Source organism: Salvelinus alpinus, chromosome 23 (assembly GCF_045679555.1).
Source record: "Salvelinus alpinus chromosome 23, SLU_Salpinus.1, whole genome shotgun sequence".
NCBI classification, from domain to species: domain Eukaryota; kingdom Metazoa; phylum Chordata; class Actinopteri; order Salmoniformes; family Salmonidae; genus Salvelinus; species Salvelinus alpinus.
This window is the reverse complement of record NC_092108.1, coordinates 5,907,776-5,932,567: the sequence shown is the minus strand read 5'-3', so window position 1 is coordinate 5,932,567 and position 24,792 is coordinate 5,907,776. Positions and strand designations below refer to the sequence as shown.

General features: G+C 46.6%; 1 protein-coding gene across 5 annotated transcripts in view; it reads right to left on the bottom strand.

Moving 5' to 3' along the window:
* Positions 1-24,792, bottom strand: part of LOC139550114 (rho GTPase-activating protein 29-like) — a 111,242-nt gene that overhangs the window by 26,761 nt on the left and 59,689 nt on the right. For all 5 annotated transcript variants that reach the window (XM_071360750.1, XM_071360752.1, XM_071360751.1 and 2 more), the window contains 4 exons: positions 14,485-14,645; positions 8,440-8,571; positions 5,473-5,571; positions 4,469-4,632 (listed from right to left, as the gene is read on the bottom strand). In XM_071360750.1, the coding sequence (XP_071216851.1) occupies positions 4,469-4,632; positions 5,473-5,571; positions 8,440-8,571; positions 14,485-14,645 (556 nt within the window). The remainder of the gene's footprint in view (positions 1-4,468; positions 4,633-5,472; positions 5,572-8,439; positions 8,572-14,484; positions 14,646-24,792) is intronic.

The window sequence follows — 24,792 nt, the reverse complement described above, 5'->3', positions numbered from 1 at the left end:
GGATAGATATTAGATATGGAGGATAGATATTAGACTGGAGGATAGATATTAGACTGGAGGATAGATATTAGATGGGAAGATAGATATTAGACTGGAGGATAGATATTAGACTGGAGGATAGATATTAGACTGGAGGATAGATATTAGACTGGAGGATAGATATTAGACTGGAGGATAGGTATTAGATATGGAGGATAGATATTAGATTGGAGGATAGATATTAGACTGGAGGATAGATATTAGATATGGAGGATAGATATTAGATTGGAGGATAGATATTAGACTGGAGGATAGGTATTAGATTGGAGGATAGATAATAGACTGGAGGATAGATATTAGATATGGATGATAGGTATTAGACTGGAGGATAGATATTAGACTGGAGGATAGATATTAGATATGGAGGATAGATATTAGATATGGAGGATAGATATTAGATATGGAGGATAGGTATTAGACTGGAGGATAGATATTAGACTGGAGGATAGATATTAGATTGGAGGATAGATATTAGATGGGAGGATAGATATTAGACTGGAGGATAGATATTAGATTGGAGGATAGATATTAGACTGGAGGATAGATATTAGACTGGAGGATAGATATTAGATTGGAGGATAGATATTAGACTGGAGGATAGATATTAGATATGGAGGATAGATATTAGATATGGAGGATAGATATTAGATTGGAGGATAGATATTAGATATGGAGGATAGATATTAGATTGGAGGATAGATATTAGACTGGATGATAGATATTAGACTGGAGGATAGATATTAGACTGGAGGATAGATATTAGACTGGAGGATAGATATTAGACTGGAGGATAGATATTAGATGGGAAGATAGATATTAGATTGGAGGATAGATATTAGACTGGAGGATAGATATTAGACTGGAGGATAGATATTAGACTGGAGGATAGATATTAGACTGGAGGATAGATATTAGATATGGAGGATAGATATTAGACTGGAGGATAGATATTAGAAATGGAGGATAGATATTAGACTGGAGGATAGATATTAGATATGGAGGATAGATATTAGACTGGAGGATAGATATTAGACTGGAGGATAGATATTAGACTGGAGGATAGATATTAGACTGGAGGATAGATATTAGACTGGAGGATAGATATTAGACTGGAGGATAGATATTAGACTGGAGGATAGATATTAGACTGGAGGATAGATATTAGACTGGAGGATAGGTATTAGATATGGAGGATAGATATTAGATTGGAGGATAGATATTAGACTGGAGGATAGATATTAGACTGGAGGATAGATATTAGATGGGAAGATAGATATTAGACTGGAGGATAGATATTAGACTGGAGGATAGATATTAGATTGGAGGATAGATATTAGACTGGAGGATAGATATTAGACTGGAGGATAGATATTAGACTGGAGGATAGATATTAGATTGGAGGATAGATATTAGACTGGAGGATAGATATTAGACTGGAGGATAGATATTAGATATGGAGGATAGATATTAGACTGGAGGATAGATATTAGACTGGAGGATAGATTTTAGATGGGAGAATAGATATTAGATTGGAGGATAGATATTAGACTGGAGGATAGATTTTAGACTGGAGGATAGATATTAGATGGGAGAATAGATATTAGATTGGAGGATAGATATTAGACTGGAGGATAGATATTAGACTGGAGGATAGATATTAGACTGGAGGATAGATATTAGATATGGAGGATAGATATTAGACTGGAGGATAGATTTTAGATGGGAGGATAGATATTAGACTGGAGGATAGATATTAGATTGGAGGATAGATATTAGACTGGAGGATAGATATTAGATTGGAGGATAGATATTAGACTGGAGGATAGATATTAGACTGGAGGATAGATATTAGACTGGAGGATAGATATTAGACTGGAGGATAGATATTAGATTGGAGGATAGATATTATATTGGAGGATAGATATTAGATTGGAGGATAGATATTAGATTGGAGGATAGATATTAGATTGGAGGATAGATATTAGACTGGAGGATATATATTAGACTGGAGGATAGATATTAGATATGGAGGATAGATATTAGATTGGAGGATAGATATTAGATTGGAGGATAGATATTAGACTGGAGGATAGATTTTAGATGGGAGAATAGATATTAGATTGGAGGATAGATTTTAGACTGGAGGATAGATATTAGATGGGAGAATAGATATTAGATTGGAGGATAGATATTAGACTGGAGGATAGATATTAGACTGGAGGATAGATATTAGATATGGAGGATAGATATTAGACTGGAGGATAGATTTTAGATGGGAAGATAGATATTAGACTGGAGGATAGATATTAGACTGGAGGATAGATATTAGATATGGAGGATAGATATTAGATTGGAGAATAGATATTAGACTGGAGGATAGATATTAGACTGGAGGATAGATATTAGATATGGAGGATAGATATTAGACTGGAGGATAGATATTAGACTGGAGGATAGATATTAGATTGGAGGATAGATATTAGACTGGAGGATAGGTATTAGACTGGAGGATAGATATTAGACTGGAGGATAGATATTAGATTGGAGGATAGATATTAGACTGGAGGATAGATATTAGATTGGAGGATAGGTATTAGACTGGAGGATAGATATTAGATATGGAGGATAGATATTAGACTGGAAGATAGATATTAGACTGGAGGATAGATATTAGATATGGAGGATAGATATTAGACTGGAGGATAGATATTAGATATGGAGGATAGATATTAGACTGGAGGATAGATATTAGACTGGAGGATAGATATTAGATATGGAGGATAGATATTAGACTGGAGATATGTGTGTCTGAAGCTAGATGCAGGAGGAAGGACCAAAACAACATGGCGGAGAAAAACAATGGAGACTGAGTCCCATCAATATCACCAGAGAGAGCTGGAGCAACAGTGAAGTCGCTGACCTACCACCTATGGTGAAATGGGGATGACTGCGTGAGTGAGTGAGTGAGTGAGTGAGTGAGTGAGTGAGTGAGTGAGTGAGTGAGTGAGTGAGTGAGTGAGTGAGTGAGTGAGATAGATAGATAGATAGAGAGAGGAAGAGGGACAGAGAGAGAGACAGAGATATAGGGAGAGAGAGAGAGAGAGAAACAGCGAGAGAGGGAGAGAGAGATATATACAGTACCAGTCAAAAGTCTGGACACACCTACTCATTCAAGGGTTTTTCTTTATTTTTACTAATTTCAACATTGTAGAATAATAGTGAGATCAAAACTATGAAATAACACAGTAACCAAAAAAGTGTTAAACAAATCAAAATATATTTGATATTCTTTTATATTCTTCCATGCTGGTTAAGTGTGCCTTGAATTCTAAATAAATCACAGACAGTGTCACCAGGAAAGCACCCCCACACCATCACACCTCCTCCTCCATGCTTCACGGTGGGAACCACACATGCGGAGAACATCCGTTCACCTACTCTGCGTCTCACAAAGACACAGTGGTTGGAACCAAAAATCTCAAACTTGGACTCATCAGAACAAAGGACAGATTTCCACCGGTCTAATGTCCATTGCTCGTGTTTCTTGGCCCAAGCAAGTCTCTTCTTCTTATTGGTGTCCTTTAGTAGTTGTTTCTTTGCAGCAGTTTGACCATGAAGGCCTGATTCACACAGTCTCCTCTGAACAGTTGATGTTGAGATGTGTCTGTTACTTGAACTCTGTGAAGCATTTATTTGGGCTGCAATTTCTGAGGCTGGTAACTCGAATGAACTTATCCTCCGCAGCAGAGGTAAGTCTGGGTCTTCCTTTCCTGTGGTGGTCCTCATGAGAGACAGTTTCATCATAGTGCTTGATGGTTTTCGCGACTGCACTTGAAGAAACTTTTGAAGTTCTTGACATTTTCCGGATTGACTGACCTTCATGTCTTAAAGTAAAGATGGACTGTCATTTCTCTTTGCTTATTTGAGCTGTTCTTGCAATAATATGGACTTGGTCTTTTACCAAATAGGGCTATCTTCTGTATACCACGCCTACCTTGTCACAACACAACTGATTGGCTCAAAAGCATTAAGAAGGAAAGAAATTCCACAAATTAACTTTTAACAAGGCACACCTGTTAATTGAAATGCATTCCAGGTGACTACCTCATGAAGCTGGTTGAGAGAATGCCAATAATGTACATAGCTGTCATCAAGGCAAAGGGTGGCTACTTTGAAGAATCTCAAATATAAAATTGATTTTGATTTGTTTAACACTTTTTTGGTTACTACGTAATTCCATATGTGTTATTTCTTAGTTTTGATGTCTTCACTATTATTTTACAATGTAGAAAATAGTCAAAATAAAGAAAAATCTTGGAATGAGTAGGTGTGTCCAAACTTTTGACTGTGTGTGTGTGTATGTGTGTGTGTGTGTGTGCGTGTGTGTGTGTGTGTGTGTGTGAGAGCTTGTATGAGCTTGTATTTCTACCTCTTCACATTCTGCTCCGTGGAACACCACCAGACTGTCACACTCCCTGCATTTAGACGGAGCTCTGAGTTTCCTCAGCTTGTGTGTCTGAGACGCCTTGGACATCTGGGCGTTACGAAACGGACCTGGGGAACTGGCCGTCTCTGTCACCATCTCACCCAGACCTGGGAGAGGAAGGGGGAGCGAGTGGGGAGATAGAGAGAGGGGGGAGAAGGGGGGAGAGAGAGCGAGGGGGGGAGTGGTGTGGGAATGAGGGGAGGTAGGGAGAGGGAGAGAGATGGGGGAGGGAGGGAGATAGAGAGGGGGTGGGAGAGAGAGAGAGAGGAGGTGGGAGAAAGAGAGAGAGGGGGAGGGAGTGAGGGAGGGAGGGAGGGAGGGAGGGAGGGAGAGAGAGGGGGGGGGGAACTCCACATTACTTTCCCTAATCTTCACCAAACATTTACAATGAATAATCATTGTTGTTATAGCAATGTAATAGAACAGCCTTATTGGACATTAAGTGAATAATCAAACACTTGATTCTTGTGTCATGAACAATTAATGTATACCTGGTATAAACATTCAGAACAACGTCACATAAATATTCCAACAACCTCCATTGATCTAATGATATTAATTAATTATCCATATAATGTAATATCCACATTAATAATAACCCACAGAGGATTAGTGGTATTGAGTTGGTTTTAACAGTAGCAGAAGCCCCTGATGCCTCGAACAACAAAGAGTTGATCAAAAAATAACACATTCCCCTGCAGGGAGAGTTCAGGCTAAAGACAGGAACTAGCTAGCTGGGGCCGCAAGCCAAAACCAACACACCTCATCCCTACAGCTGTGCACAGAGTAAAAATTAAAAAAACATGAGGGTTGAGGGTTGAAGCTCACCGGTCCTCACACATGCAGAGATACACACAGACACGGCGACGACGCACACACCGAAACAGACCAGAACAACTTCAGACCTTGTATTAATGACAGCTCTTTAGACTCTCTCTCTCTCTCACCATTGTCTGAGGGTGAAGGCGGTTGTCTCTCATCAAGGTCGTCTGCCGAGGACATAGTGCCAGTGGAGGGGGTTCTGGGTAGTCTGCGTTTAAAGTCACCTGACAGCAGGAAGTAAAACGCTTCCTCAAACATCATATGTGGAACTCTATAGTGCAAACCACTCATTTAACAGACCACTGAAAACACAGATTAAAAATCAAATCAAATAACATTTTATTGGTCACATGGTCACATGGTTAGCAGATGTTATTGGTCACATACACATGGTTAGCAGATGGTATTGGTCACATACACATGGTTAGCAGATGGTATTGGTCACATGGTTAGCAATGTTATTGGTCACACGGTTAGCAGATGGTATTGGTAACATGGTTAGCAGATGTTATTGGTCACATGGTTAGCAGATGGTATTGGTCACATACACATGGTTAGCAGATGTTATTGGTCACATGGTTAGCAGATGTTATTGGTCACATGGTTAGCAGATGTTATTGGTAACATACACATGGTTAGCAGATGTTATTGGTAACATACACATGGTTAGCAGATGTTATTGGTCACATACACATGGTTAGCAGATGTTATTGGTCACATGGTTAGCAGATGTTATTGGTCACATGGTTAGCAGAGGTTATTGGTCACATACACATGGTTATCAGATGTTATTGGTCCCATACACATGGTTAGCAGATGTTATTGGTCACATACACATGGTTAGCAGATGTTATTGGTCACATACACATGGTTAGCAGATGTTATTGGTCACATACACATGGTTATCAGATGTTATTGGTCCCATACACATGGTTAGTAGATGTTATTGGTCCCATACACATGGTTATCAGATGTTATTGGTCCCATACACATGGTTAGCAGATGTTATTGGTCACATACACATGGTTAGCAGATGTTATTGGTCACATACACATGGTTAGCAGATGTTATTGGTTGCATACACATGGTTAGTAGATGTTATTGGTCACATACACATGGTTAGCAGATGTTATTGGTTGCATACACATGGTTAGTAGATGTTATTGGTCACATACACATGGTTAGCAGATGTTAATGCGAGTGTAGTGAAATGCTTGTGCTTCTGCTTGTGACAGTGCAGTAATATCTAACATGTAATCTAACAATTCCACAACAACTACCTAATACAGACACATCTAAAAGGGTTGAATGAGAATATGTACATATAAGTATATGGATGAGCGATGGCCGAGCGGCATAGGCAAGGTGCAATAGATGGTATAAAATACAGTATATACATGTGATATGAGTAATGTACGATATTATTAAAGTGGCATTATTTAAAGTGGCATTAAAGTGACTAGTGATCCATTTATTAAAGTGGCTCGTGATTGGTTCTCCATGTAGGCAGCAGCCTCTCTGAGTTAGTGATGGCTGTTTAACAGTCTGATGGCCTTGAGATAGAAGCTGTTTTTCAGTCTCTCGGTCCCAGCTTTGATGCACCTGTACTGACCTCGCCTTCTGGATGATAGCGGGGTGAACAGGCAGTCGCTCGGGTGGTTGTTGTCCTTGATGATCTTTATGGCCTTCCTGTGACATCAGGTGCTGTAGGTGTCCTGGAGGGCAGGTAGTTTGCCCCCGGTGATGCATTGTGCAGACCTCACTACCCTCTGGAGAGCCTTGCGGTTGAGGGCGGTGCAGTTGCCGTACCAGGCTGTGATACAGCCCGACAGGATGCTCTCGATTGTGCATCTGTAGAAGTTTGTCAGGGTTTTGGGTGACAAGCAACATTTCTTCAGCCTCCTGAGGTTGAAGAGGCGCTGTTGCGCCTTCTTCACCACACTGTCTGTGTGGGTGAACCATTTCAGTTTATCCATGTTGTGTACACCGAGGACCTTAAAACGTTCCATCTTCTCCACTACTGTCCCGGCGATGTGGATAGGGGGGTGCTCCCTCTGCTGTTTCCTGAAGTCCACAATCATTTCATTTGTTTTGTTGATGTTGAGTGAGAGGTTGTTTTCCTGACACCACACTCCGAGTGCCCTCACCTCCTCCCTGTAGGCCGTCTCGTCGTTGTTGGTAATCAATCCCACTACTGTTGTGTCAACTGCAAACTTGATGATTGAAATGATTGAGCACTTCATGATGACAGAAGTGAGTGCTACGTGGCGATAGTCATTTAGTTCAGTTATCTTTGCCTTCTTGAGTACAGGAACAATGGTAGCCATCTTGAAGCATGTGGGGACAGCAGACTAGGATAGAGAGCGATTGAATATGTCTGTAAACTGGTCTGCGCATGCTCTGAGGATGCGGCTAGGGATTCCGTCTGGGCCAGCAGCCTTGCAAGGTTAAACACGTTTAATTGTTTTACTCACGTAGGCCACGGAGAAGGGGGGGGGGGGGGCAGTCCTTGTTAGCGGGCCGCGATGGTGGCACTGTATTATCCTCAAAGCGGGCAAAGAAGGTGTTTAGCTTGTCTGGAAGCGTGATGTCGGTGTCCGTGATGTGGCTGGTTTTCTTTTTGTAGTCTGTGATTTCTTGTAGACCCTGCCACATAGGTCTCGTGTCTGAGCCGTTGAATTGCGACTCCACCTTGTCCCTGTACCGGCATTTCGCTTGTTTGATTGCCTTGCGGAGGGAATAACTACACTGTTTATAGTCAGCCATATTCCCAGACCCAGCTGTATGTAATATGACTTAAGATTTTCTGGGGTAACAATGTAAGAAATATTACATAAAAAAAAATAAAAATACTGCATAGGTTTCCTAAGGACTCGAAACTCAGCGATGATGTCTGTCGGCGCCACCTAGCACTTCAATATGTGATATTTATATATACACTGTATTTTGGTGCCAAAACTCAGCACTACCTATGAATAGGGCCTGGAGTTTTTCCTAGTGAGGTCACATGGTCAGCAGAAACTCTTGGGCCCTACTGATAAGGCCAGTGATGGGCTGTGTCATGGTGGTGTTGCGTTGGTTCATGTTTTTACCTGGGCTCGCTGTGGGGGAGTCCATGGATTGGGACTCACTGCTGCCTCCAGCACTCTCTGAGTCACTACACATCCCCCTGTCCTGGATACCTGATGCCCAGGCTCTCAACGGGCCCGGTCCCCCTCTCAGACCTGGAGGAGAGAGAACAGAGACGAGAGACGAAAGGGGAGGAAAGATAGAAGCGAGAAGAGAGGAAGAAAAAGAGAGAGATAGGTATTAGCAATATGGTAATAGGCCATCACGTTCTCTAAGACACAAATATTTTGTGTCAGGGTTCTCCCCAGAGAATGTAAGAGATGCGCTGAGACACTTAAAAAAATAATAATGTTTTGCTCTAGATTACAGGAAATGCCCCCTCCCCAGCCAGTCAGCAGCACCTCCTTGTTAAAACATCCTGGTGAGAACCCTGTGTATCATAACACTTCTTGTGTGTACGTACGGGTTCATTTGGATTTGGCCAAGCGAGTCATGGACAGTTTACGCCCTAATCTTACTTGTCACATGCTTTGTAAACAACAGGTGTAGACGAACAGTGAAAAGCTTACTAACTAGGCGCTTCCAAACAAGCAGAGAGAAAAACATATGTTATAATCGCCCTATCCTCACCTGACCTGCTCCGGGACAACTGGCTGGCTACAGTATATCAACTGTCTGGCTACAGTATACCAACTGTCTGGCTACAGTATACCAACTGTCTGGCTACAGTATATCAACTGGCTGGCTACAGTATACCAACTGTCTGGCTACAGTACACCAACTGTCTGGCTACAGTATACCGACTGTCTGGCTACAGTATACCGACTGTCTGGCTACAGTATACCAACTGTCTGGCTACAGTATATCAACTGTCTGGCTACAGTATACCGGCTGTCTGGCTACAGTATACCGACTGTCTGGCTACAGTATACCAACTGTCTGGCTACAGTATATCAACTGTCTGGCTACAGTATACCAACTGTCTGGCTACAGTATACCAACTGTCTGGCTACAGTATACCGACTGTCTGGCTACAGCATACCAACTGTCTGGCTACAGCATACCAACTGTCTGGCTACAGTATACCGACTGTCTGGCTACAATATACCAACTGTCTGGCTACAGTATACCAACTGTCTGGCTACAGTATACCAACTGTCTGGCTACAGTATACCAACTGTCTGGCTACAGTATACCGACTGTCTGGCTACAGTATACCAACTGGCTGGCTACAGTATATCAACTGGCTGACTACAGTATACCAACTGTCTGGCTACAGTATATCAACTGGCTGGCTACAGTATACCAACTGTCTGGCTACAGTACACCAACTGTCTGGCTACAGTATACCGACTGTCTGGCTACAGTATACCGACTGTCTGGCTACAGTATACCAACTGTCTGGCTACAGTATATCAACTGTCTGGCTACAGTATACCGGCTGTCTGGCTACAGTATACCGACTGTCTGGCTACAGTATACCAACTGTCTGGCTACAGTATATCAACTGTCTGGCTACAGTATACCAACTGTCTGGCTACAGTATACCAACTGTCTGGCTACAGTATACCGACTGTCTGGCTACAGCATACCAACTGTCTGGCTACAGCATACCAACTGTCTGGCTACAGTATACCAACTGTCTGGCTACAGTATACCGACTGTCTGGCTACAATATACCAACTGTCTGGCTACAGTATACCAACTGTCTGGCTACAGTATACCAACTGTCTGGCTACAGTATACCAACTGTCTGGCTACAGTATACCGACTGTCTGGCTACAGTATACCAACTGGCTGGCTACAGTATATCAACTGGCTGACTACAGTATACCAACTGGCTGGCTACAGTATACCAACTGACTGACTACAGTATACCAACTGTCTGGCTACAGTATACCGACTGTCTGGCTACAGTATACCAACTGGCTGGCTACAGTATATCAACTGTCTGGCTACAGTATACCAACTGGCTGGCTACAGTATATCAACTGTCTGGCTACAGTATACCAACTGTCTGGCTACAGTATACCAACTGTCTGGCTACAGTATATCAACTCTCTGGCTACAGTATACCAACTGGCTGGCTACAGTATATCAACTGGCTGGCTACAGTATACCAACTGTCTGGCTACAGTATACCAACTGTCTGGCTACAGTATACCAACTGGCTGGCTACAGTATATCGACTGGCTGGCTACAGTATATCGACTGGCTGGCTACAGTATACCGACTGTCTGGCTACAGTATACCGACTGTCTGGCTACAGTATACCGACTGTCTGGCTACAGTATACCGACTGTCTGGCTACAGTATACCGACTGTCTGGCTACAGTATACCGACTGTCTGGCTACAGTATATCGACTGGCTGGCTACAGTATACCGGCTGTCTGGCTACAGTATACCAACTGTCTGGCTACAGTATATCGACTGGCTGGCTACAGTATACCGGCTGTCTGGCTACAGTATACCAACTGGCTGGCTACAGTATACCAACTGTCTGGCTACAGTATACCAACTGTCTGGCTACAGTATATCGACTGGCTGGCTACAGTATACCGGCTGTCTGGCTACAGTATACCAACTGTCTGACTACAGTATACCGGCTGTCTGGCTACAGTATACCAACTGTCTGGCTACAGTATACCAACTGTCTGGCTACAGTATACCAACTGTCTGGCTACAGTATACCAACTGACTGACTACAGTATACCAACTGTCTGGCTACAGTATACCGAGTGTCTGGCTACAGTATACCAACTGTCTGGCTACAGTATATCAACTGTCTGGCTAAAGTATACCAACTGTCTGGCTACAGTATACCAACTGTCTGGCTACAGTATACCGACTGTCTGGCTACAGTATATCAACTGTCTGGCTACAGTATACCGACTGTCTGGCTACAGTATACCAACTGGCTGACTACAGTATACCGACTGTCTGGCTACAGTATACCAACTGTCTGGCTACAGTATATCAACTGTCTGGCTACAGTATACCGACTGTATTGTACCTTGTATTGTGTTGGGTAGTGGTACTGTACCTTGTATTGTGTTGGGTAGAGGTACTGTACCTTGTATTGTATTGGGTAGAGGTACTGTACCTTGTATTGTGTTGGGTAGAGGTACTGTACCTTGTATTGTGTTGGGTAGAGGTACTGTACCTTGTATTGTGTTGGGTAGAGGTACTGTACCTTGTATTGTGTTGGGTAGAGGTACTGTACCTTGTATTGTATTGGGTAGAGGTACTGTACCTTGCGTTGGGTAGTGGTACTGTACCTTGTATTGTGTTGTGTAGAGGTACTGTACCTTGTATTGGGTAGAGGTACTGTACCTTGTATTGTGTTGGGTAGAGGTACTGTACCTTGTATTGTGTTGGGTAGAGGTACTGCACCTTGTGTTGGGTAGAGGTACTGTACCTTGTATTGTGTTGGGTAGAGGTACTGTACCTTGTATTGTGTTGGGTAGAGGTACTGCACCTTGTATTGTGTTGGGTAGAGGTACTGTACCTTGTATTGGGTAGAGGTACTGCACCTTGTGTTGGGTAGAGGTACTGTACCTTGTATTGTGTTGTGTAGAGGTACTGTACCTTGTGTTGGGTAGAGGTACTGTACCTTGTATTGTGTTGGGTAGAGGTACTGTACCTTGTATTGTGTTGGGTAGAGGTACTGTACCTTGTATTGTGTTGGGTAGAGGTACTGTACCTTGTATTGGGTAGAGGTACTGTACCTTCTGTTGTGTTGGGTAGAGGTACTGCACCTTGTGTTGGGTAGAGGTACTGTACCTTGTGTTGGGTAGAGGTACTGTACCTTGTGTTGGGTAGAGGTACTGTACCTTGTATTGTGTTGGGTAGAGGTACTGTACCTTGTGTTGGGTAGAGGTACTGCACCTTGTGTTGGGTAGTGGTACTGTACCTTGTATTGTGTTGTGTAGTGGTACTGTACCTTGTATTGTGTTGGGTAGAGGTACTGCACCTTGTGTTGGGTAGAGGTACTGTACCTTGTATTGTGTTGGGTAGAGGTACTGCACCTTGTGTTGGGTAGAGGTACTGTACCTTGTATTGTCTTGGGTAGAGGTACTGTACCTTGTATTGTGTTGGGTAGAGGTACTGTACCTTGTATTGTGTTGTGTAGTGGTACTGCACCTTGTGTTGGGTAGAGGTACTGTACCTTGTATTGTGTTGGGTAGAGGTACTGTACCTTGTATTGTGTTGGGTAGAGGTACTGTACCTTGTGTTGGGTAGAGGTACTGTACCTTGTATTGTGTTGGGTAGAGGTACTGTACCTTGTATTGTGTTGGGTAGAGGTACTGTACCTTGTATTGTGTTGGGTAGAGGTACTGTACCTTGTATTGTGTTGGGTAGAGGTACTGCACCTTGTGTTGGGTAGAGGTACTGTACCTTGTATTGTGTTGGGTAGAGGTACTGTACCTTGTGTTGGGTAGAGGTACTGTACCTTGTGTTGGGTAGAGGTACTGTACCTTGTATTGTGTTGGGTAGAGGTACTGTACCTTGTATTGTGTTGGGTAGAGGTACTGTACCTTGTATTGTGTTGGGTAGAGGTACTGTACCTTGTATTGTGTTGGGTAGTGGTACTGTACCTTGTATTGTGTTGGGTAGAGGTACTGTACCTTGTATTGTGTTGGGTAGAGGTACTGTACCTTGTGTTGTGTAGAGGTACTGTACCTTGTATTGTGTTGGGTAGAGGTACTGTACCTTGTGTTGGGTAGAGGTACTGTACCTTGTATTGTGTTGGGTAGAGATACTGTACCTTGTGTTGGGTAGAGGTACTGTACCTTGTGTTGGGTAGAGGTACTGTACCTTGTATTGTGTTGGGTAGAGGTACTGCACCTTGTGTTGTGTTGGGTAGAGGTACTGTACCTTGTGTTGGGTAGAGGTACTGTACCTTGTATTGGGTAGAGGTACTGTACCTTGTGTTGGGTAGAGGTACTGTACCTTGTATTGTGTTGGGTAGAGGTACTGTACCTTGTATTGTGTTGGGTAGTGGTACTGTACCTTGTGTTGGGTAGAGGTACTGTACCTTGTATTGTGTTGGGTAGAGGTACTGTACCTTGTATTGTGTTGGGTAGAGGTACTGTACCTTGTGTTGGGTAGAGGTACTGTACCTTGTGTTGGGTAGAGGTACTGTACCTTGTATTGTGTTGGGTAGAGGTACTGTACCTTGTATTGTGTTGGGTAGAGGTACTGTACCTTGTGTTGGGTAGAGGTACTGTACCTTGTATTGTGTTGGGTAGAGGTACTGTACCTTGTATTGTGTTGGGTAGTGGTACTGTACCTTGTATTGTGTTGGGTAGTGGTACTGTACCTTGTATTGTGTTGGGTAGAGGTACTGTACCTTGTATTGTGTTGGGTAGTGGTATTGTACCTTGTATTGTGTTGGGTAGAGGTACTGTACCTTCTATTGTGTTGGGTAGTGGTACTGTACCTTGTATTGTGTTGGGTAGTGGTATTGTACCTTGTATTGTGTTGGGTAGAGGTACTGTACCTTGTATTGTGTTGGGTAGAGGTACTGTACCTTGTATTGTGTTGGGTAGTGGTACTGTACCTTGTATTGTGTTGGGTAGAGGTACTGTACCTTGTATTGTGTTGGGTAGAGGTATTGTACCTTGTATTGTGTTGGGTAGTGGTATTGTACCTTGTATTGTGTTGGGTAGTGGTACTGTACATTGTATTGTGTTGGGTAGAGGTACTGTACCTTGTATTGTGTTGGGTAGAGGTACTGTACCTTGTGTTGGGTAGAGGTACTGTACATTGTATTGTGTTGGGTAGAGGTACTGTACATTGTATTGTGTTGGGTAGTGGTACTGTACCATGTATTGTGTTGGGTAGAGGTACTGTACCTTGTATTGTGTTGGGTAGAGGTACTGTACCTTGTATTGTGTTGGGTAGAGGTACTGTACCTTGTATTGTGTTGGGTAGAGGTACTGTACATTGTATTGTGTTGGGTAGTGGTACTGTACATTGTATTGTGTTGGGTAGAGGTACTGTACATTGTATTGTGTTGGGTAGAGGTACTGTTTGCTACTATTGTCTGACTGTGTCTCTGTACCTTGTATGTCCGTGGCGCTGTTGAACCTCTGCCCAGGTCGTGACCCCAGAGGACTATCCACCTCGTCCCCACTCAGGACGTCACCGGAGATGACGGACACCTGGGACAGGTTACTATGGGAACTGGTGCTGCCCGTTGAACGCTTGTTGAACACAGGAAACCTGGAGGGGAAGGCAGACAGACTGTTGAATATTAACCTGGAGGGGAAGGCAGACAGACTGTTGAATATTAACCTGGAGGGGAAGGCAGACAGACTGTTGAATATTAACCTGGAGGGGAAGGCAGACAGACTGTTGAATATTAACCTGGAGGGGAAGGCAGACAGACTGTTGAATATTAACCTGGAGGGGAAGGCAGACAGACTGTTGAATATTAACCTGGAGGGGAAGGCAGACAGACTGTTGAATATTAACTTGGAGGGGAAGGCAGACAGACTGTTGAATATTAACTTGGAGGGGAAGGCAGACAGACTGTTGAATATTAACTTGGAGGGGAAGGCAGACAGACTGTTGAATATTAACCTGGAGGGGAAGGCAGACAGACTGTTGAATATTAACCTGGAGGGGAAGGCAGACAGACTGTTGAATATTAACCTGGAGGGGAAGGCAGACAGACTGTTGAATATTAACCTGGAGGGGAAGGCAGACAGACTGTTGAATATTAACCTGGAGGGGAAGGCAGACAGACTGTTGAATATTAACCTGGAGGGGAAGGCAGACAGACTGTTGAATATTAACCTGGAGGGGAAGGCAGACAGACTGTTGAATATTAACTTGGAGGGGCAAGTTTAACCCACCCAAGGTCGATGGCCGCGCCCCCACTGATATCAAATTAGCATAATAAGAAAATCCCCATAAACATATGTCAGTTTAAGGTAGAGATATCTGGGGGGGTTTTTGCATTGAATGCCTCTCTATCCACCACATACGCCTATGTCACACTTTAGCATCTGCGGTGAAAGATGTTAGTCAGACCAAATCTGTCTTCTCACAAAAATCGCCGGGTCGCGTTCAAATGGTTTGACCTACAAAAACGAGATTCACGAACACGATGGGTGTTCTCCGTTTTGCTCTACGAACCCTTGGGACTCGTCTGAAGTCGATACAGCCAATCTGACAACTTCTGTCTGTCGCGTCCGAACAGTTTGACCCCTCTGTGGAAAAGTGAGACTCTTTTACCCTCGGACGCCCACAGGCCTCACAGCAGCAACAACAACAGGATGAGGACTATCCTGGCTTATACAGTGCATTCGAAAAGTATTCAGACCCCTTGACTTTTTCCACGTTACGTTACAGCCTTATTCTAAAATGGATTAAATAACCTTTTCCCCTCATCAATCTACACAAAATACCCCATAATGACATCACAATACCCCATAATGACATCACAATACCCCATAATGACATCACAATACTCCATAATGACATCACAATACCCCATAATGACATCACAATACCCCATAATGACATCACAATACTCCATAATGACATCACAATACCCCATAATGACATCACAATACCCCATAATGACATCACAATACCCCATAATGACATCACAATACTCCATAATGACAAAGCGATAACAGGTTTTTTAGACATTTTTGCAAATGTATTAAAAATAAAAGAGAAATACCTAATTTACAGGGCCTGCATCGCAGCGTCACTACAGCCTGGGATTCGATCCCAGGGCCTCCCGAGTGGTACCGCGGTCTAAGGCACTGCATCGCAGCGTCACTACAGCCTGGGGTTCGATCCCAGGGCCTCCCGAGTGGTGCCGCGGTCTAAGGCACTGCATCGCAGCGTCACTACAGCCTGGGGTTCGATCCCAGGGCCTCCCGAGTGGTGCCGCGGTCTAAGGCACTGCATCGCAGCGTCACTACAGCCTGGGGTTCGATCCCAGGGCCTCCCGAGTGGTGCCGCGGTCTAAGGCACTGCATCGCAGCGTCACTACAGCCTGGGGTTCGATCCCAGGGCCTCCCGAGTGGTGCCGCGGTCTAAGGCACTGCATCGCAGCGTCACTACAGCCTGGGGTTCGACCCCAGGGCCTCCCGAGTGGTGCCGCGGTCTAAGGCACTGGCATCGCAGTGCTATAAGCTCCCCTTTAAACCTGGGTTCGATCCCAGGTTGTGTCGCAGCCGGGCCGTGACCGGCACACAATTGGCCCAGTGTCATCCGGGTTAGGGGAAGGAATGTTCTTGTCTCATCACGCTCTAGAGACCCCTGTGGCAGGTGTTTCCTTCCTTCCTCCTTTCCTTTGTGTGGCTGGATTCCTGGTTAAGCGAGCAGTGTGTAAAAAAAGCAGTGTGGCTTGGCAGGGCCGTGTTTCAGAGGACGCATGGCTCTCAACTGTTGCCTCTCCCGAGTCCGTATGGGAGTTGCAGGGATGGGACAAGACTGTAACTAGCAATTGACGAAAAAAGGGGTAAAAATAAGAATAAAAAAATACCTTATTTACAAAAGTATTCAGACTGTAAATTACACGCGTATTCGGGTCCTTATATTAATGAACCATAGAGGCTATGCTGCAGCAAATGTAGACCTAACTGTCACAAGAAAACAGTTACCATGATGAGAGGATGTATGTATTTTTAACTGCTCTTCATACTGAGATGTCCTGTCTGTCCCCACCCTGAGATGTCCTGTCTGTCCTCACCCTGAGCTCCATACTGAGATGTCCTGTCTGTCCCCACCCTGAGATGTCCTGTCTGTCCCCACCCTGAGCTCCATACTGAGATGTCCTGTCTGTCCCCACCCTGAGATGTCCTGTCTGTCCCCACCCTGAGATGTCCTGTCTGTCCCCACCCTGAGCTCCATACTGAGATGTCCTGTCTGTCCCCACCCTGAGATGTCCTGTCTGTCCCCACCCTGAGCTCCATACTGAGATGTCCTGTCTGTCCCCACCCTGAGCTCCATACTGAGATGTCCTGTCTGTCCTCACCCTGAGCTCCATACTGAGATGTCCTGTCTGTCCCCACCCTGAGCTCCACCCTGAGATGTCCTGTCTGTCCTCACCCTGAGATGCCCTGTCTGTCCTCACCCTGAGCTCCATCCTGAGATGTCCTGTCTGTCCTCACCCTGAGATGTCCTGTCTGTCCTCACCCTGAGCTCCATCCTGAGATGCCCTGTCTGTCCCCATCCTGAGATGCCCTGTCTGTCCCCACCCTGAGCTCCATCCTGAGATGCCCTGTCTGTCCCCACCCTGAGCTCCATCCTGAGATGCCCTGTCTGTCCTCACCCTGAGCTCCATCCTGAGATGCCCTGTCTGTCCCCACCCTGAGCTCCATCCTGAGATGCCCTGTCTGTCCTCACCCTGAGCTCCATCCTGAGATGCCCTGTCTGTCCCCACCCTGAGCTCCATCCTGAGATGTCCTGTCTGTCCTCACCCTGAGCTCCATCCTGAGATGCCCTGTCTGTCCTCACCCTGAGCTCCATCCTGAGATGCCCTGTCTGTCCCCACCCTGAGCTCCATCCTGAGATGCCCTGTCTGTCCTCACCCTGAGCTCCATCCTGAGATGCCCTGTCTGTCCCCACCCTGAGCTCCATCCTGAGATGCCCTGTCTGTCCTCACCCTGAGCTCCATCCTGAGATGTCCTGTCTGTCCTCACCCTGAGATGTCCTGTCTGTCCTCACCCTGAGCTCCATCCTGAGATGCCCTGTCTGTCCCCATCCTGAGATGCCCTGTCTGTCCCCACCCTGAGCTCCATCCTGAGATGCCCTGTCTGTCCTCACCCTGAGCTCCATCCTGAGATGTCCTGTCTGTCCTCACCCTGAGATGTCCTGTCTGTCCTCACCCTGAGCTCCATCCTGAGATGCCCTGTCTGTCCCCATCCTGAGATGCCCTGTCTGTCCCCACCCTGAGCTCCATCCTGAGATGTCCTGTCTGTCCTCACCCTGAGATGTCCTGTCTGTCCTCACCCTGAGCTCCATCCTGAGATGCCCTGTCTGTCCTCACCCTGAGCTCCATCCTGAGATGCCCTGTCTGTCCCCACCCTGAGCTCCATACTGAGATGCCCTGTCTGTCCCCACCCTGAGCTCCATCCTGAGATGCCCTGTCTGTCCTCACCCTGAGCTCCATCCTGAGATGCCCTGTCTGTCCCCACCCTGAGCTCCATACTGAGATGCCCTGTCTGTCCTCACCCTGAGCTCCACCCTGAGATGCCCTGTCTGTCCCCACCCTGAGCTCCATCCTGAGATGCCCTGTCTGTCCCCACCCTGAGCTCCATCCTGAGATGCCCTGTCTGTCCTCACCCTGAGCTCCATCCTGAGATGCCCTGTCTGTCCCCACCCTGAGATGCCCTGTCTGTCCCCACCCTGAGCTCCATCCTGAGATGCCCTGTCTGTCCCCACCCTGAGCTCCATCCTGAGATGCCCTGTCTGTCCTCACCCTGAGCTCCATCCTGAGATGCCCTGTCTGTCCCCACCCTGAGCTCCATCCTGAGATGCCCTGTCTGTCCCCACCCTGAGCTCCATCCTGAGATGCCCTGTCTGTCCCCACCCTGAGCTCCATCCTGAGATAACCTGTCTGTCCCCACCCTGAGATGTCCTGTCTGTCCTCACCCTGAGATAACCTGTCTGTCCCCACCCTGAGATACCCTGTCTGTCCCCACCCTGAGCTCCACCCTGAGATAACCTGTCTGTCCCCACCCTGAGATGCCCTGTCTGTCCTCACCCTGAGATGCCCTGTCTGTCCTCACCCTGAGCGTTAATTATTGACCAGATAGCAGAGAGAAGGCCGTAGAAAACAACAAGCCGTCTTAACAGCTTCTACCCCCAATGCCATAAGACTCAAGACTGAACAGCTAATCAAATGGCTACCCGGACTATTTGCATTGACCCCCCCCAACATATACAACAGGGAAGTCCTCATCCCCTTGTTGCTGTTGTTGCCAACATATACAGCTGTAGAACTTTTTGAGGATCTGAAGCCAAATCTGACGCCAAATCTTTTCAATCTCCTGAAGGGGAATAGGCGTTGTCGTGCCCTCTTCACGACTGTCTTGGTGTGTTTGGACCATGATAGTTCGTTGGTGATGTGGACAACAAGGAACTTGAAGCTCTCAACCTGCTACACTACAGCACCGTCAATGAGAATGGGGGCCTGCTCGGCCCTCCTTTTCCTGTAGTCCACGATCATCTCCTTTGTCTTGATCACGTTGAGGGAGATGTTGTTATCCTGGTACCACACTCGTGCTTGGCCATGCAGTCATGGGTGAACAGGGAGTACAGGAGGGGACTAAGCATGCACCCCTGAGGAGTCCCCGGGTTGTGGATCAGCGTGGCAGATGTGTTGTTGCCTACCCTTACCACCTGGGGGCTGGCCCGTCAGGAAGTCCAGGATCCAGTTGCAGAGGGAGGTGTTTAGTCCCAGGGTCCTTACCTTAGTGATGAGCTTTGAGGGCACTATGGTGTTGAACGCTGAGCTGTAGTAAATGAATAGCATTGTCACATAGGTTTTCCTTTTGTCCAGGTGGGAAAGGGAAGTGTGGAGTACAATAGAGATTGCGTTATCTGTGGATCTGTTGGGGCCGTATGTGAAATGGAGTGGGTCTGGGGTTTCTGGGATTATGGTGTTGATGTGAACCATGACCAGCCTTTCAAAGCACTTCATGGCTACAGACGTGAGTGCTACGGGGCGGTAATCATTTAGGCAGGTTACCTTGGTGTTTTTGGGCCCAGGTGCCATGGTGGTCTGCTTGAAACATGTTTGTATTACAGACTCGGTCAGGGACAGGTTGAACATGTCAGTGAAGACACTTGCCAGTTGGTCAGCGCATGCTCGGAGTACACGTCCTGGTAATCCGTCTGGCCCTGCGGCCTTGTGAATGTTGACCAGTTTAAAGGTCTTACTCACATTGGCTACGTAGAGTGGGATCACACAGTCGTTCGGAACAGCTGGTGCTCTCATGCATGCTTCAGTGTTGCTTGCCTTGAAGTGAGCATATTAGTCATTTAGATCGTCTGGTAGGCTCGTGTCACTGGGCAGCTCGCAACTGTGCTTTCCTTTGTAGTCCGTAATAGTTTGCAAGCCCTGCCACATCCGACGAGCGTCGGAGCCGGTGTAGTATGATTCAATCTTAGTCCTGTTATGATGCTTTGCCTGTTTGATGGTTCGTCAGAGGGCATAGCGGGATTTCTTGTAAGCATCAGGGTTAGAGACCAGCTCCTTGAAAGCGGCTGCTCTACCCTTTAGATCAGTGTGTCCTGTAGTTTAGCATCTGCTTCATCTGACCATTTTTTTTATAGACCGAGTCACTGGTACTTCCTGCTTTAGTTTTTGCAAATTCTGAGGCTGGTAACTCTAATGAACTTATCCTCTGCAGCAGAGGTAACTTTGGGTCTTCCATTCCTGTGGCGGTCCACATGAGAGCCAGTTTCATCATAGCGCTTGATGGTATTTGTGTCTGCACTTGAAGAAACTTTAAACGTTTTTGAAATTTTCCGGATTGACTGACCTTCATGTCTTAAAAGTAATGATGGACTGTCGTTTCTCTTTGCTTATTTGAGCTGTTCTTGCCATAATATGGACTTGGTCTTTTACCAAATAGGGCTATCTTCTGTATACCACTCCTACCTTGTCACAACACAACTGATTGGCTCAAACGCATTAAGAAGGAAAGAAATTCCATACATTTACTTTTAACAAGGCACACCTGTTAATTGAAATGCATTCCAGGTGACAACCTCATGAAGCTGGTTGAGAGAATGCCAAGAGTGTGCAAAGCAGTCATCAAGGCAAAGGGTGGCTATTTGATGAATCTCAAATATAAAATATATTTTGATTTGTTTAACACTTTTTGGGTTACTACATGATTCCACATGTGTTATTTCATCGTTTTTTTGATGTCTTCACTGTTATTCTACAACGTAGAAAATAGTAAAAATGAAGAAAAACCCTTGAATGTGTAACTGTTCTAAAACTTTTGACCGGTAGTGTACATACATGTTCCCTTTAAGAAACATGGAATAAATCACTCAAGTAGAGTAACGGCTGTTGGAAGGAGAGGACCAAGGTGCAGAGTGGTACGTGTCCATATTCATTAAATGAACACTGAAATAACAAAAATAACAAAGAATAACGACCCGAAACAGTTCTGTCTGGTGCAGACACACAAAACAGAAAACAACTACCCACAACACACACAGGTGGGAATGAGGCTACCTAAGTATGGTTCTCAATCAGAGACAACGATAGACAGCTGCCTCTGATTGAGAACCACACCCCGGCCAAACAACATAGAAATACAACACATAGAATGCAAAACATAGAATGCCCACCCCAACTCACGCCCTGACCAAACCAAAATAGAGACATAAAAAAGGAACTAAGGTCAAGGCGTGACAAGTAGAGCGCTGAGGTTTTTGTGCTGAGGTTTTTGTGCTGAGCTTTTTGTGCTGAGGTTTTTGTGCTGAGCTTTTTGTGCTGAGCTTTTTGTGCTGAGCTTTTTGTGCTGAGCTTTTTGTGCTGAGGTTTTTGTGCTGAGCCAGAGAAGGAATCTCACACTCAATCTACTCTGCTGCATTCAGTGCTCTCCACAGCTATTTCCTCAGGAAGGACACGAATTCAACTCTCTCCCTACTCTCTCTCCCTCCCTTACTCACTCTCCCTACTCTCTCTCCCTCCCTTACGCTCTCTCTCCTTACTCTCTCCCTCCCTTACTCTTGCTCCCTACTCTCTCTCCCTCCCTTACTCTCTCTCCCTACTCTCTCTCCCTCCCTTACTCTCTCCCTCCCTTACTCTCTCTCCCTACTCTCACTCTCTCTCCCTACTCTCTCTCCCTCCCTACTCTCTCTCTCTCCCTACTCTCTCTCCCTACTCTCTCTCCCTCCCTACTCTCTCTCCCTCCCTTACTCTCTCTCCCTCCCTACTCTCTCTCCCTCCCTACTCTCTCTCCCTCCCTTACTCACTCTCCCTACTCTCTCTCCCTCCCTTACGCTCTCTCTCCTTACTCTCTCCCTCCCTTACTCTCGCTCCCTACTCTCTCTCCCTCCCTTACTCTCTCTCCCTACTCTCTCTCCCTCCCTTACTCTCTCCCTCCCTTACTCTCTCTCCCTACTCTCTCTCCCTCCCTTACTCTCTCTCCCTACTCTCTCTCCCTCCCTTACTCTCTCTCCCTACTCTCTCTCCCTCCCTTACTCTCTCTCCCTACTCTCTCTCCCTCCCTACTCTCTCTCCCTCCCTACTCTCTCTCCCTCCCTTACTCTCTCTCCCTACTCTCTCTCCCTCCCTACTCTCTCTCCCTCCCTACTCTCTCTCCCTCCCTACTCTCTCTCCCTACTCTCTCTCCCTCCCTACTCTCTCTCCCTCCCTACTCTCTCTCTCTCCCTACTCTCTCTCCCTACTCTCTCTCCCTCCCTACTCTCTCTCCCTCCCTACTCTCTCTCCCTCCCTACTCTCTCTCCCTCCCTTACTCTCTCTCCCTACTCTCTCTCCCTCCCTTACTCTCTCCCTACTCTCTCTCCCTCCCTTACTCTCTCCCTCCCTTACTCTCTCTCCCTCACTCTCTCTCCCTACTCTCTCTCCCTCCCTTACTCTCTCTCCCTACTCTCTCTCCCTCCCTTACTCTCTCCCTCCCTTACTCTCTCTCCCTACTCTCTCTCCCTCCCTTACTCTCTCTCCCTACTCTCTCTCCCTCCCTACTCTCTCTCTCGCCCTACTCTCTCTCCCTACTCTCTCTCCCTCCCTACTCTCTCTCCCTCCCTTACTCTCTCTCTACTCTCTCTCCCTCCCTACTCTCTCTCCCTCCCTCCCTACTCTCTCTCCCTCCCTTACTCACTCTCCCTACTCTCTCTCCCTCCCTTACGCTCTCTCTCCTTACTCTCTCCCTCCCTTACTCTCGCTCCCTACTCTCTCTCCCTCCCTTACTCTCTCTCCCTACTCTCTCTCCCTCCCTTACTCTCTCCCTCCCTTACTCTCTCTCCCTACTCTCTCTCCCTCCCTTACTCTCTCTCCCTACTCTCTCTCCCTCCCTACTCTCTCTCCCTCCCTACTCTCTCTCCCTCCCTACTCTCTCTCCCTCCCTACTCTCTCTCCCTCCCTTACTCTCCCTCCCTACTCTCTCTCTCTCCCTACTCTCTCTCCCTCCCTACTCTCTCTCCCTCCCTACTCTCTCTCCCTCCCTTACTCTCTCTCCCTACTCTCTCTCCCTCCCTACTCTCTCTCCCTTACTCTCTCTCCCTACTCTCTCTCCCTCCCTACTCTCTCTCCCTCCCTACTCTCTCTCCCTCCCTACTCTCTCTCCCTACTCTCTCTCCCTCCCTTACTCTCTCCCTACTCTCTCTCCCTCCCTTACTCTCTCTCCCTACTCTCTCTACCTCCCTTACTCTCTCTCCCGACTCTCTCTCCCTCCCTACTCTCTCTCCCTCCCTTACTCTCTCTCCCTACTCTCTCTCCCTCCCTACTCTCTCTCTCTCCCTACTCTCTCTCCCTACTCTCTCTCCCTCCCTACTCTCTCTCCCTCCCTACTCTCTCTCCCTCCCTGCTCTCTCTCCCTCCCTTACTCTCTCTCCCTACTCTCTCTCCCTACTCTCTCTCCCTACCTACTCTCTCTCCCTCCCTTACTCTCTCTCCCTACTCTCTCTCCCTACTCTCTCTCCCTACTCTCTCTCCCTCCCTACTCTCTCTCCCTCCCTTACTCTCTCTCCCTACTCTCTCTCCCTCCCTACTCTCTCTCCCTCCCTACTCTCTCTCCCTCCCTACTCTCTCCCTCCCTACTCTCTCCCTCCCTTACTCTCTCTCCCTACTCTCTCTCCCTCCCTACTCTCTCTCCCTCCCTACTCTCTCTCCCTCCCTACTCTCTCTCCCTCCCTTACTCTCTCTCCCTACTCTCTCTCCCTCCCTACTCTCTCTCTCTCCCTACTCTCTCTCCCTACTCTCTCTCCCCCCCTACTCTCTCTCCCTCCCTACTCTCTCTCCCTCCCTTACTCTCTCTCCCTACTCTCTCTCCCTACTCTCTCTCCCTCCCTACTCTCTCTCCCTCCCTACTCTCTCTCCCTCCCTTACTCTCTCTCCCTACTCTCTCTCCCTACTCTCTCTCCCTCCCTTACTCTCTCTCCCTACTCTCTCTCCCTCCCTACTCTCTCTCCCTCCCTACTCTCTCTCCCTCCCTTACTCTCTCTCCCTACTCTCTCTCCCTCCCTACTCTCTCTCTCTCCCTACTCTCTCTCCCTACTCTCTCTCCCTCCCCACTCTCTCTCCCTACTCTCTCTCCCTCCCTACTCTCCCTACTCTCTCTCCCTCCCTACTCTCTCTCCCTCCCTTACTCTCTCCCTACTCTCTCTCCCTCCCTTACTCTCTCCCTCCCTTACTCTC